General features: G+C 44.4%; 1 protein-coding gene across 6 annotated transcripts in view; it reads left to right on the top strand.

Annotated features, from left to right (window-relative positions):
• Positions 1-1,157: 1,157 nt before the first annotated feature.
• Positions 1,158-12,388, top strand: part of SOBP (sine oculis binding protein homolog) — a 117,891-nt gene continuing 106,660 nt past the window's right edge. For 4 of the 6 annotated variants that reach the window (XR_009966006.1, XR_009966005.1, XR_009966004.1 and 1 more), the window contains exons 1-2: positions 1,158-1,340; positions 10,752-10,890. Coding sequence is in view for 3 of the 6 variants with exons in the window: in XM_062624808.1 (XP_062480792.1) it covers positions 1,245-1,340; positions 10,752-10,890 (235 nt within the window). In the remaining 3 variants the exon portion in view is untranslated. Of the gene's footprint in view, positions 1,341-7,858; positions 8,111-10,751; positions 10,891-12,388 lie in introns of those variants that run through there. The other 2 variants (XM_062624785.1, XM_062624815.1) reach the window with 2 other exon arrangements.

Genomic DNA, 12,388 nt, shown 5'->3' on the forward strand with positions numbered 1-12,388 from the left:
GTCCCAGGGTCTTCCTCTTCTCAGTGCCACGGGGGAAAATGTGCTCTGTGTCTCAAATCACTCTATCTGAAGCAGGCAAGCAAAGCTCATTTCAGTCACGAAACGAGCAATGGAGTTGCCCTCAACTTTTCGTACTAAAAAATGTCAGTGATTTAAGCTTCAGAAACAGAGGATGTAAATTAGACATTGTTGCATACAAACCGAGCTTATCTTTCACAGGCTAAACAGCGATTTTTATGGGAAGCCTACTCATACCCACACCAAACACCGTTTATTTTTCGACTAGCAGGTCTTTTTTCTTTTTCTTTTTTTTTTTTTTTAATGTACAATTTTAAGGTGTACCACAGTCATAACGAGAAACCCCATTCAATTCCCATTTTGACTAATGGAACAATGGACACCCCCGTGCCGTACCGTGTTGTACCAGGGTAATTAGGGACTGACTGCCAGGGAGCGCGAAAGCACAACCCAGGAATAATCAATGCATCCTCCACAGTGTGCGCTGTAATCCAGCACCTCGCCGCTGAACCGCGTCCCACCAAACCATTCATCCTCACCTCCCAGGCGCGGGTATAGGGACAGCCCGGAGGTACCCAACCTCAGCACGGCAGACAGCCCCCTCTGACCGGACCGGCCCGGCCCGGCCCTGCCCCGCGGGGGGGCGCTGGGGACACACGGGGGGGAGGAGGGGGCGCGCACAGCCCCCTCCCCCATCCCGGCGCTCCGCCCCCTCCGCTCCGCCCGGTGCTCGGCGCGGCACCCCCCTTTCGCTTTCTCCTCCTCCTCCTCCTCCTCCTCCTCACCCCCCCGGCTCCCATGGCGGGCAGCGGCGGCCGATTCGGTGCCGGCAAGCCCCGCCCGCCGGCGGGCCGAGGCCGGCCTCCCCCTTTCCCCGGCCGCCCCCTCCGCGGCAGCCCGCCAGCAGCGCCACAGCAGGCGCGGGGCCGGCTCGCTCCGCGCTGCCTCTCGCCCGCCCGCCCCGCCGCCCCGCCGCGCCGCGCCGCTCCCATGCAGGCGGGCGGCGAGGCAGAAGATGGCTGACTCGCCGGGGCACCCGCGCCCCTGCCCGCCCGCGCCCCCCGCCCGCCCGCCGCCACCGCCACTGCCGCCGCGCTCCCCCCGGGCCCTCCGCGGCGCCGCCTGCCACCACTGAGAGCCGCCGCCGCTCCCCCCCCCCGCGCCCCTCCCGGCCCCCCCAGAGCACCAGCAGCCATTTCATCTCCACCACCAAGTAGGCGCAAAAAATGGCAGAAATGGAGAAAGAAGGGAGACCTCCCGAAAATAAAAGGAGCAGGAAGCCGGCTCACCCGGTGAAGCGGGAGATCAACGAGGAGATGAAGGTGGGTGCCTGTGATGGGGAAGGGAGTGGGGGTCTCCCCCCCACCCCTCGCCTCCGTGCGTGGAAACGAAATAAGAAAGGATCTCTTGTCATTTTTTTTTTTTGTAGGATGCACTGAGTGTGTCTCAACTCCGCCTCCTGGGCTGAAAACAGAGACGAATTCACAGGCTGCAAACCCTGTTCATTCACAAGCTTTATTTATTTTTTTAGCATAACTCTCCCTCCTCGGGCTTTTTCAGCTTCTTGGGTGCCAGTGATGAGCCTTTTTTCCTTCCCTTTTTATTTGTTTCTACCGCCATCCTCTCAGGTAGCTGGGAAGCCCTTAAAGTTAGGAAAGAAAGGGACCTCTTTTAAACACTGTATTTCTCTCCTTTTCCCAGTAGCCAGCTGCAACTGTGTAATTAAATTGTCAAAGTACAATGCTGCGGTCCGAGCCGCGCATCATCGTTCTCCCTCTTGAGCGCGGGGACCCCTTTCCTCTCTTCCTCGCTCTCGCCTCGTCCTCTGCTTTCTGTGTTTCGCTTCCCAGTCCATCCCAGCGGCAGAGGTGCTGCTGGAAGCTGGCTGGTCGGGGTTGCTTTTGCTGGATGTGTATTCTGCGGAAGGCTGTCCTGCCTGGTAGGAACCGGTGCCAGTCCAGCTGTGCTCTGAAAGTAGCACTTGAGGCTGCCGCTCCAGATGTTAGGATGGCTGCGATTGCACAAAAACGTTATTGCAGGACTTCTTTTATCATTAGGTCGCCGCTCCAGGCTTGACCGGTCCTATTTTTTTGCGCCCGTTTTCCGTGTCTGTTTGTTTTATGTCTCAAATTCCCCAAAGTTGGGAACAATGTATTGGAGACTTCAGCTGAACTTGTTGTTGTTGTTCAATGTGCAGATAAGTCATAGTCTGGTTATGAGATGAAGCTGCTGCATTTAATTTGAATATGTCATTTATTAGGAGGCTGATTGTAAGTGGAGGACTGCCTGGAAAATGTCACACATTCGCATAGTATGTATAGTATATAGGCGCGTATATAAATATGCATGATGCCTAGTGAAAATGTCTTTGCTTTCCGGAGCAGTGATCTCCCTGTGTAAAAATAAATGGGAATGCACAGTCCCCTCCCTCTCTGCACACCACTGATTTCAGTTAGGTGCCCTTTCCTGCCCAAGGCAGGCGTTCTTGCTCCTGCTGCCTGGGTAATGAGCATGTACACAGTTCTGTGTGCACATTGACTGGAAATGTGGACAAGCGTAGTATTAGGGGAACAAATGCAATAACATGTCGGCACATTTCTTTGGAAACAAACCGTACTAGTTTTGGGTCCTGAGGACCGGTATTATTCTTTGTGAGATATACGACACATCCTATTTTCAGAGAGGGCTCTGTGCGGGCACTGAAGATTGAGAGTCATGGCTCATTGTAATACCACATAGTTTTGAGGACTGCAGAGGTCTGTAGTATAGGGCAGTGGCCCCTTAGAGCATCACCTAACGTGATCTGTATGGATTGCAGCTTTTAAGTTTCATAGGTTCTAGAATTACAAATTAGCTGATTTTAATCAAAACATGTGAAATGTTATCCTGGCTGGATATAAAGGCTGACTGTGCTGGATCCTCTGGGTTTGTTTTGTTTACTTTGGCTGCAGGCACACTCAGCGGTTTGGGAGATAGTTGTTCTTCTACAGTATAACAGATGTTTGTCTGAAAGGGTGAGGAAGAAACAAAAACAACATTGTGTGAAGGAGAAAAATTACACAATTTCAAACTAATGCTTTGGTATTAAGCACTGGCGTTAACCTTCGTGTAGAGTTTCTCTTTTTTTTTAATCACGGGTGGCTGCTTAATGTTAGAAACCTCAAGATTTCAGCTGACTTAAAAATTAAAGGCGGGTAGAAACGGCATTTTGAATGGATGTGATTTCTGGTCGAGAGCAAGATAGCTGATGGCAGAACCTTTCACAAAACACAGGCCACCTTTCAATGTAAACTATGCTGTATATGCTATGCATTTTTAGTAGGACAGTTGGCTGCTATCCTCTGAGAAGAGGAAAGAGAGGGGAAAAAAAAGAAGTGGTTTGCATTTTGACGGGTTAAGAAAGTTAAAATCCTGTGGCGATCATTTACTCTCTTTCTTTACTGGTGAATTAAGATGTCTAGTTGTTCTTCCTAAACCCAAAGAATACAATAATGTAACAAATTCGTTACACAGTGCAAAATGTTTGCAGCAAAAGGACAGAGGGAGCACAATGTGCCCTTGTGTAGGTTCATATCTGTAATGTTCAAACAGGCTGACTGTTTCCCTTAATCTGAACTGCTTTCATCTGGACCAGTGTAAAATAAGCTCTGGTAAGTAATCACGGCAGAGCAGAAAGAAAGGAATGTATACAGCAATAGACAGCCTAAGCTGTAAAAACTGTAACCCGAGTATCAGCAGCAGATCAGATATCAAGGCTTTAAGGTAGGGGAAATGAAAGAGATGAAGGGGAGGAAAAGACGAGAGAGGGAATGGAAAAGTCAGCTTGGAAAGTGAAGGAGAAGTAGGAGGGCCCCCTCAGGGAAATTTGGCTCAGGGATTAGGGAATTTTATCATGGTGTATAGTGACCTACTCAGGTTTCAGCCTACGTTGGATCGAATTGCCTCCCTTTGCTAGCAGAAAGAAAACAGGACTGGTAGATATGTGATTTTTTTATTTTTTTTTTCTCTCCCCTCCTTCAGATAATAAAAAAGCCGTTGGTACAAGTATCTATTTTAAGTACAGTAAATGCAGGGCACTATGAATGAGCAATAAAATTACCTCATCACAGAGACTCCCTTCAAGATTCACTGTTTGATACAGCCAGATATTTACTCGAGAAGGTTCACAACACCTGACTGGCTTGGTTTGGTCCCTTCCAACAGCAGTGTCACAGCTCAGTTTTGATATGACTGGATGGATATTCAGGTTGCTTGCTCTCTCCTTATGCCAGATATTAAGTTACGTTTTTGTTATCGCTAACCTAATGTACATGATAGTTATAACAAGTTTTCATTTGATACAATGTTGTGTGCAAGAAGTACATGTCTGCGCGGTTTTCTGATATAGCATTTCAATGAAAACTATATTGAGGAGGAACTGTTTTGTTTTGCTCTGACCTTCACAGCCTCTGTTTTCTTCTAGTTATTATTTACCTTTTGTCCTCCATCCCCCTTCAGATGATAGTTTCCATTTTTATTTCCCGAGGTAGTGTTGTTCACCTCATGCTCTGGAAGAGAGCAGATAGTTACTCTGAAATTCAGTTTGGTGCCATTTCTCACTCGCTGGTGAATAACGCCTAATAGATCCAAAGCTACTGTAATCAGGGAGCCCAGTCCTGTTTTAAGACCAAAATATTTTTTTTACAGCTTCATTGATGAAAGCACTCATCACGGCGTGGTGATGTCTTCCCCATCCATCTACCCCTCCCCAGCTTATTTCCATTTGCCATCCTGCTGCCAGGCAGCAGTGCTGCTCCAGAGGAACAGCTAGGTGCTCCGCAGTGTTGTGAAATGAAGTTGTGTCCAATACTGGGTTGCACTGGAAGTTCTCATGAACAAACCAGACAATGTGTCCACGTGTCCCTGTCAGTTGAAAGGCAAGCAGTTAATTTGTGCTGTAATTTCACAGGGCTGCTCTATGTGCCTGAAGAGTTTGCCATCTATAAATATTCTCAATAACTAATTTGTATCTAAAATTGGGCTTCGTTCCTGATGCCTAGAGCTTAAGACAGCCCCATCTGTTACAGTTTAATAGTAAACTCATCAGAATATCTTTCAGTTTAGTGTTTTAATATTCCCCGTTTGGCATTTAGAAGTACTACTGTCAGAAGGAGGGAAGCAGTGAAGCAGGCGTAGCAGCCCTGCGCCTGGAGCGAGCCAGATCCCTCAGAGTGCTCTGAAGAGTCCAAGGAAACTCCTCCCTTCTCTCCTGAAAAGCAAAAAAATGTCCTTGGGAAAGTGGAGAAGCAGGGAGGCTTTACCAGTTGTACTATTTCAGGAGACCGATGTGGAGGGCTTGTTTTTTGCAGTCTGCGTGGAAGGAATTCTGTGGGATGAGTGCAAAGGGAGTTGTGTTGTCTGTACAGGGAGCCTCACCTGCCTGTGCGCCACAGCAACAGCACTTCCCCCAACAAAATTTGTATTGCAGAACCGAATGTGTATGTTGGAGCACAAAGGAAATCAAAGCATCAAGACATTTTGCTTTCTCATAGCATAAAATTCAATATGGTGACAACATACATAAGCAAAGAAAGCGAGGGCGGTAAAAAAGAAATCCAAGTTCATACTGTGACCACAGAAACCTTTTTATTTCCTTGGTGTAAGTGAAAAGTGAATTTGTGGGGCTTTGCACTGAGTGGGTTCTGCAGGCAAGGAAATGGAATGGAGCCACTGTGCTTCCTCCCAGATCTGAAATAAACATTCAGCAGTAAAACCTAGAAGAAAATGAGTCTGACAGACTCATTCTCCCCTGCGTTTCCTGCCTCCGTGTTTGCCAGGCCTCGTTGGCTGAAGCCAGGCCTTGCCCCCTGTGAATAATGTTCGTAGAGAAGGGAAGGCAAGAGGTCTAAGATGGAAAGAGAAGCATGGCTCAGCTTCAGAATGTATTAATTAGCAAAGATTTGGGAAAATGATGCATTACAATGTAAAAAAAAATCAAGCTGTAGGTGTCCTGTTACGATGAAATGAATCTTAAAGAGGGAATAAATGTGATATTTTAGCATATAAGTTAGTCTCACAAAGGAGAAAAAACACAGTCTGGCGAGTCAACACCCTCTTCTTCATCTTTCCTATGAATAGGAAGCAAATTCAAGTCAAAATACCAATGAGTGTAATAGTTAGGTAGTTATCCTGGCTGTTCCAGGAGGAAGGCTATTTCTGCACATCACAAGAATAGAGAAATCACACAGTTAAAACATGCAAATTACGCATTGCCCTGCAGTGGTGATAAGTGGTTTGGGACTTAGCAGGGGGCAAAAGAAGAATTGCTGTCTATTAGGAAAGAAGGGCATTGGTGGTGGTGTGTGACTGTGGCCGCTGGAGAATTTTTGGGCCAGTTTCTTTGGCAGGGATGCGCTGGTTGTGCTGCAGCCGCAGATGAATGCCTGGCAGTTAGGCAGCTGTGATGGTGCACTGTCAGCTAGAGGAGCACAAGAGATTTGGCTCTGGGAGGATGTTCACTGACTGCCTGGGTGCACTGGCAGCTGAAGAGGTTGTCAGTGTTTCCACCACAGCCTCGGGAGTCTGGCTGCTTGGTGCATGCGCAAGAGGCTGAATGTGGCATGGTGGCGTGAGCACAGAAGCACATGGGGAAGGATTTTGGTGCTTGTCTTCTCAGCTCTGGTGTTGGCCCACTCTGAACAGCACAGAGGCTTGTTCTCTTTGTTTCCCTGCAGGGGACTGAGCATTGCCTCCTGGGCAGGGCAAAGCTGGTTTCTGTGCTGTAATTTTGCAATTAAATCCATGGATCCTGCAAGGCTCCCATTGGGTTCAGTGGGATTCATACTGGGCCAAAGGGTCCCAACTTAGCAGTGTGGTTGCTGACTTGGATTTTATTGATGATGGACCGGGCTGTGGGGTTGGGGTGGCAGCCTTCAACCTGCAGAACCTCCGCATTCTTTTTGGGAATGAGTCTGAAAGTAGGCATGGAAGAGCTCAGTGCCTCTGCTGTCCTGTTCCTGCAAAAGCTTGGAATTGCAGCTACTTGCACATCCTTCATCTGGTCATTCATACTTGTCTTTACATCTCCTTCTCCCAGGGCTTTGGCAGGTCTGTCATCTCTCAGTTCAATTGGCTGTTTCATCAGTGCTTCTTTTGCTCTCATGCTTCAACCTCAGGTTGATCCCCCATTCTTGCTTTTCTGAAGCACTGTTTTTACAATCAATCACCCTTCCTTTCACTAACCCTTTTAAGCTTGTACATCTTCCAGTGAGGTTCTGCTGTCCGTGTACAGGTTGTGTTCCCTTAACTTCATCAAGAACTGGGCTTTCTTGCCCTCGTCTGCCCCCTCCCTTTTTTTCCCTGCATTCACACAGAGAAAATTAGTCTTGTCTCATCTCATCATTTGTATTTTGACTCTTGCCACCACACTGGTCTTTACAAATCCCATCTTGTTACTGCATCTTGAACCCACATAGATTGGGACTACCATTGCAATGGAATGAGTGGAAACAATGAAATAAGAATAGTGGTCATCTTTAGGGCAGCAGCTTCAGCAAGGATATGGGGAGGGACTTTATAAGAGCAAGTAATGCTAAGACAAGGGATAATGGCTTTAAACTGAAAGATGAGATACTGGGAAGAAGTTCTTCCCTGTGAGGGCGGTGAGGCACTGGCACAGGTTGCCCAGAGAAGCTGTGGATGCCCCATCCCCTGGCAGTGTTCAAGACCAGGTTGGATGGGGCTTTGAGCAACCTGTTCTAGCGGAAGGTGTCCCTGCCCATGACAGGGGGTTGGAACTGGATGAGCTTTGAGGTCCCTTCCAACCCAAACTGTTCTATGACATGACCTGTGTGACCATCAACTTGACTGACAGGATATTAAATGTTGCTGCAAATGGGTGCTGTAGTCGGGAGTCTGAGGGAAGATGATGTACTTCTGTGGATGCCTATCTGTGTGAGAGAGTTAGTATTGAAGAAAACATCTCTCAGCTTTGACTACTAGCTGATAAGGATGGGATCATCCTCTTGGTTTGATATGCATAAAGTACTGTGTAATGAAGCTCTGGCTGTCAGCCACAAAGAGCATAGTTTAAGAGTGATCATCACTGTAATAGGTAAGATAAATTCTGAAAGAGTAGCTTTTTTTTTTTTTTTCTTTACCCAGGCATCCTTGTTGAGAAATCACAGTGTTAAAAATGGCTCACTTTTGTGAGTGCAATATGCAGCCTGGTTATACTCTCATTGAATTTAGTAGGAAATAACCCAGTGATATATTTATTTTTTTTAAGAGTTAAGTTTCTATGATGGGTAATGTCAAAATAATTTGTATTTTTGTCATGATGAGTGTTCATTTTTGAGTGTCACCTGTCATGGGTAGAAACAATGAGACTTGAAAGGTACTTAAACTTTGTGCCATTACAAACCAAATTTGGTCACTTTGACTAGATTCTGAAGAGACAGACGTGTATGAATTGCAGGAAAAACATACCTATAGCCTTGCTTACATGTTCTTTGACAAGTAATTAGAAATTACTCATTGCCTGAGTTGAACAACAGTGCAAATAAAACACAGAGCATCCACAGGAGGCAAATTTAGAGCTACTCCATTTAGTTCCATGGGGTTTAAGTCAGGAAGACTTTGTCACTTGGTCTCTGCCTTGCTGGATTAGTCTCTAGGGCTGTGTCTCCATAGCTGAAATTTAGCAAAGGAAGGGAGGCTGGCAGAGCTTGCCTTTGTGCCTCCATGGACCCATCCAGGTCATTTTGGGTGAGCTGCAATGGCGAGGTTTCACTCCCCATCTCCAGGTCATTTCGTTGTTGGATTCTCAGGAGTTAGAGACAGGTTCTGCGCTGAGAGAGAAGTTTTCTAAACAGCTGAAAACCAACCAACCAAAAAATTTAGAAAAATTTCATGTTTTTGCTAATATTTAAAATACAGCACTGCATCAAATGAGAGTGTAAATACATATATTAGAAATCGGTGTGTGTGATAGCCACATTACACTGTATTGTACTCACTGCAAACTGTAGTAGTGACATAGTTCAGACGTAATGGGATGTCAAAATGCTTACAGTAGAGGTGGAATGATGCCATGTTTTCTGGTGATTCAGGGCAGCACAGGACAGCCATGGAATTGAGATTTCCAGCAGGAGGTCAAGTGAAAATGAAAGGGGGGAAAAAACAAAAGGAAATTGATGCTCCAGAGGTCTACTGTGGGGTTTTGTTTTGGTTTTTCTTTTCCTGAAATGTGTGTTTGTGGCACAATTGCACAAATGATACTCCTGGAAGAGTACAAATTGCTTGTGTTTATTGCTTATAGCTGTTTTACAGCGCTCCTTGAGTGACAGGAACACCTATGCAATCTGGTGTGATGAATGAGCCAGGAGCAGTGCAGGGCTCTGATGTTCTGGGGCAGAGCGTCTGCTGTAGCTTTGAATTCAGAAGCAATTATCATCTGATTAATTTTATTTATTTATTTAAATGACTGGAGAATTGCTGTGTTCTATCATTAGACTTGCTCCCACTCAAAATTAAGCTAGAGCAGCTACTAAACAAAATCTAGCAATGTGCAAATTTGACATGTACCATTTGTTTTGAATTGGTGTCATATTCTCCTTATTTGTTTGCTGGTAGCCAGAGTCCCGGGAGATGGTGCATATCAGGAGCATTATTTTAGATGTCAAGATCTTAAAGGGAAATTAAATTCGGAATTTATTTTTAAAGAATAATGGTAAAAAGCCGCGGAGACCAAATAGAAAGGCTTTGTGTGTGGCTTTTTCGTTTCATTTAATAGTTGTCATACTACTTTAAGCTGATCTTTGCCATCGCAATAATTCATTAGCTGGTTTCCTTTGGTAGTTTCCTAAATCCGTAAGCTGCAGAGCTCCATAGCAGTATTTGGTTTCTGAAAGCTCTGTTGCCTGGCTGCAGATTTCTTAACTTACTCCACTAAATCTCCTGGCCCAGTAATGAGCATTTTCTGCAGGAATATTTTTGCCATGTGACCTAGAGGATGTGTTTTTAATAGAATTTCAGAGTTATGACAGTCATGTTCCGTATTTTGCATTTCCATGCAAACATAAAACGTAACCACACGGCTGCTTGGAAATCGGTTGAAAATAAATATGGCAAAACTGAGAAAGGTTTCCTTAAACAAATATAAGAGATGTTTGTATGAAACATTATGGTAAAATGCTTTCATGGTGAAGAGTTTTTAAGTGGTTTGACTATGTAAGGGCTTATAACCGAGGAAGAATGTCTTCACTGTGATTTTATTTGATTTGGTTCATGGGCATCTCAAGGAACTGTAATTGTGTCAGTGACCTGCTCCAGCTGAAAAGATTGTCGCACAGGAAGATTGATTAACTGCTGGCTGAAAAAAATCCCTTCATTTCTGTTATTCTCTTGCTGCAGTCTTAAATATTTTATGGCAACACAGACAAGTTTGTATGACAAATGTATGTTAAAATATTTCTGACATTGAATACCAGAGCAAAAGTCATAAATAACTCTCCTTTTCATTTTTTTTAAATTACAGACATATGAGTCTCTGTCATAATTACATGTGCCAGTCAGAGATTTAAATGCATTACACTTTATGCACTTGACTTATGAAATGAACATTAGTCTTTGAGGAGGTGGGCCAAACCTGACACTTGCTCGTGTAGCACAGATACGGTTCGATTTATGCAGTCCTCCATTCTTTCCAAATGGTTATTGATTACATAAATAAGTAGGTAATTTTTCTCTTTCAGAACTTTGCAGAAAACACTATGAATGAGCTTCTTGGCTGGTATGGTTACGATAAGGTTGAATTGAAAGATGGAGAAGATATTGAATTCAGGAACTACTCAGCAGATGGGGAAAGCCGCCAGCACATTTCTGTTCTTAAAGGTAATGCGACTTCATGTTTCTGTGTTCATGCAAAGAAGGATTAATATCTCAACCTGTTGGAATTGGCATGGGTTGGGAAGCGTGTTCTGCTGCTTGCTTTGTGGTTGGTTTACATAAAAATATCACAGAGTGCCTTCCGGCCTGAGGAAGCCAATAGGGTATGAGGAAAATCCCTTAAAATTACTATTAGTAGGCTTACTAATATACCTTCACAAATAGTACCTTTTGTGAGTCAGTTGAAAGTCCTGTACCTGTGGTATTAATAAACTGCTCAGCTGGAAAAGAGGGAGCACTTTCTTAGGAGTGTGGCTTTAAGGAACCCTTTTGCTTTCAAAATCGAAGCTTTTTGGCTAAGGCTTTTTAGAATTCTGGAAGATTTTGAGCTGGAATATTCACAACAGATGTCGGAATGAGAGTGAACATTCACAAAAGGGTCCTCACCCATGTTTATACTATACTGTCTTCTGTGAGTGCTGTAGAAGTTCTCCAGGGATGGGATTTGTTTGGAACAATGCTGGATCTTCATGGTTCAAAACGTAAAAGATCGGATCCAGTCTGTTTGTTAAGCCCTTCTGTTGCTGCCTTCTGACTCTTCAGTCGCAGGGAATGGGTAGGGACTTGTAATCAGGGTAAAGGGAATGCTGCATCTTGACTTATCCAGCAAGAGTTCCTCAAAGGTTAGGTAAACAGAGGAAACTGGCAACTTCTATGTTCATAGTCTGCCACTTTTCACTACATTTGTGGCCAGCTGTGTTTGGGTTTTCTTTCTGATGGCCCACAGCAGCTGTGTATTGAGTAAGTGTTGCAGTGAGTACTGATATCAGAGAGACAAGTTCTGAAGAGAGATGGTTAGGAAAAAGGTGGAAAAATTAGACCTAAAGGTGGAATAACCTAACCGTGTTAAAATTGAATGTTTGCAGCTTGTTAGTTCTGTAGTGACATTGGTGATCAATATGTATTTTTCATTGAAAATGTGATGTCATTAAGTCACCTTTGAATAAACTTGTACTTGAGTAGTGATGTGATTCATTTATTTATGTTTTAATGATAGATCCTTTATTGAATGGTTTATGGCTTCAGTCTATGCCTGATGAACTCTGTGATATACTTCTTTTATAGACACATGATCTGAATCATATGTTTTATGTACCAGAGAAAGATGTCAAATATCTGTGGCAGGTAGAAACCTTTGGTGTATGCAGTCTATGGGAGGGAGAAAGTAGTGTTTCTTTTTCTGAGAGATGGGAGGAGAGGGAATAATAAGAATTAAGTCCTGCCCCATAGCTAACTGAGGTGCATTAGAGAAATTCCTACAAATAAGAATCCTTAGGTAACTTGTGATTAAAGAAGTAGAATAACAATTGTCATAATTTCATGTGCACTTGGCTATAATTTCAGTATTTTGTTTCTTTCTTTAAATCCTTTCCATTACAACTCCACATATTATTGCTAGAGAATTAGGAATTCTTTTATTTTTCAATTTATGCTTCTTATATTG

This window comes from Pezoporus occidentalis, unplaced genomic scaffold (genome assembly GCF_034315485.1).
Source record: "Pezoporus occidentalis ecotype Australia unplaced genomic scaffold, CSIRO_AGI_Poc_V1 ctg109, whole genome shotgun sequence".
In the NCBI taxonomy this organism is placed as follows: domain Eukaryota; kingdom Metazoa; phylum Chordata; class Aves; order Psittaciformes; family Psittacidae; genus Pezoporus; species Pezoporus occidentalis.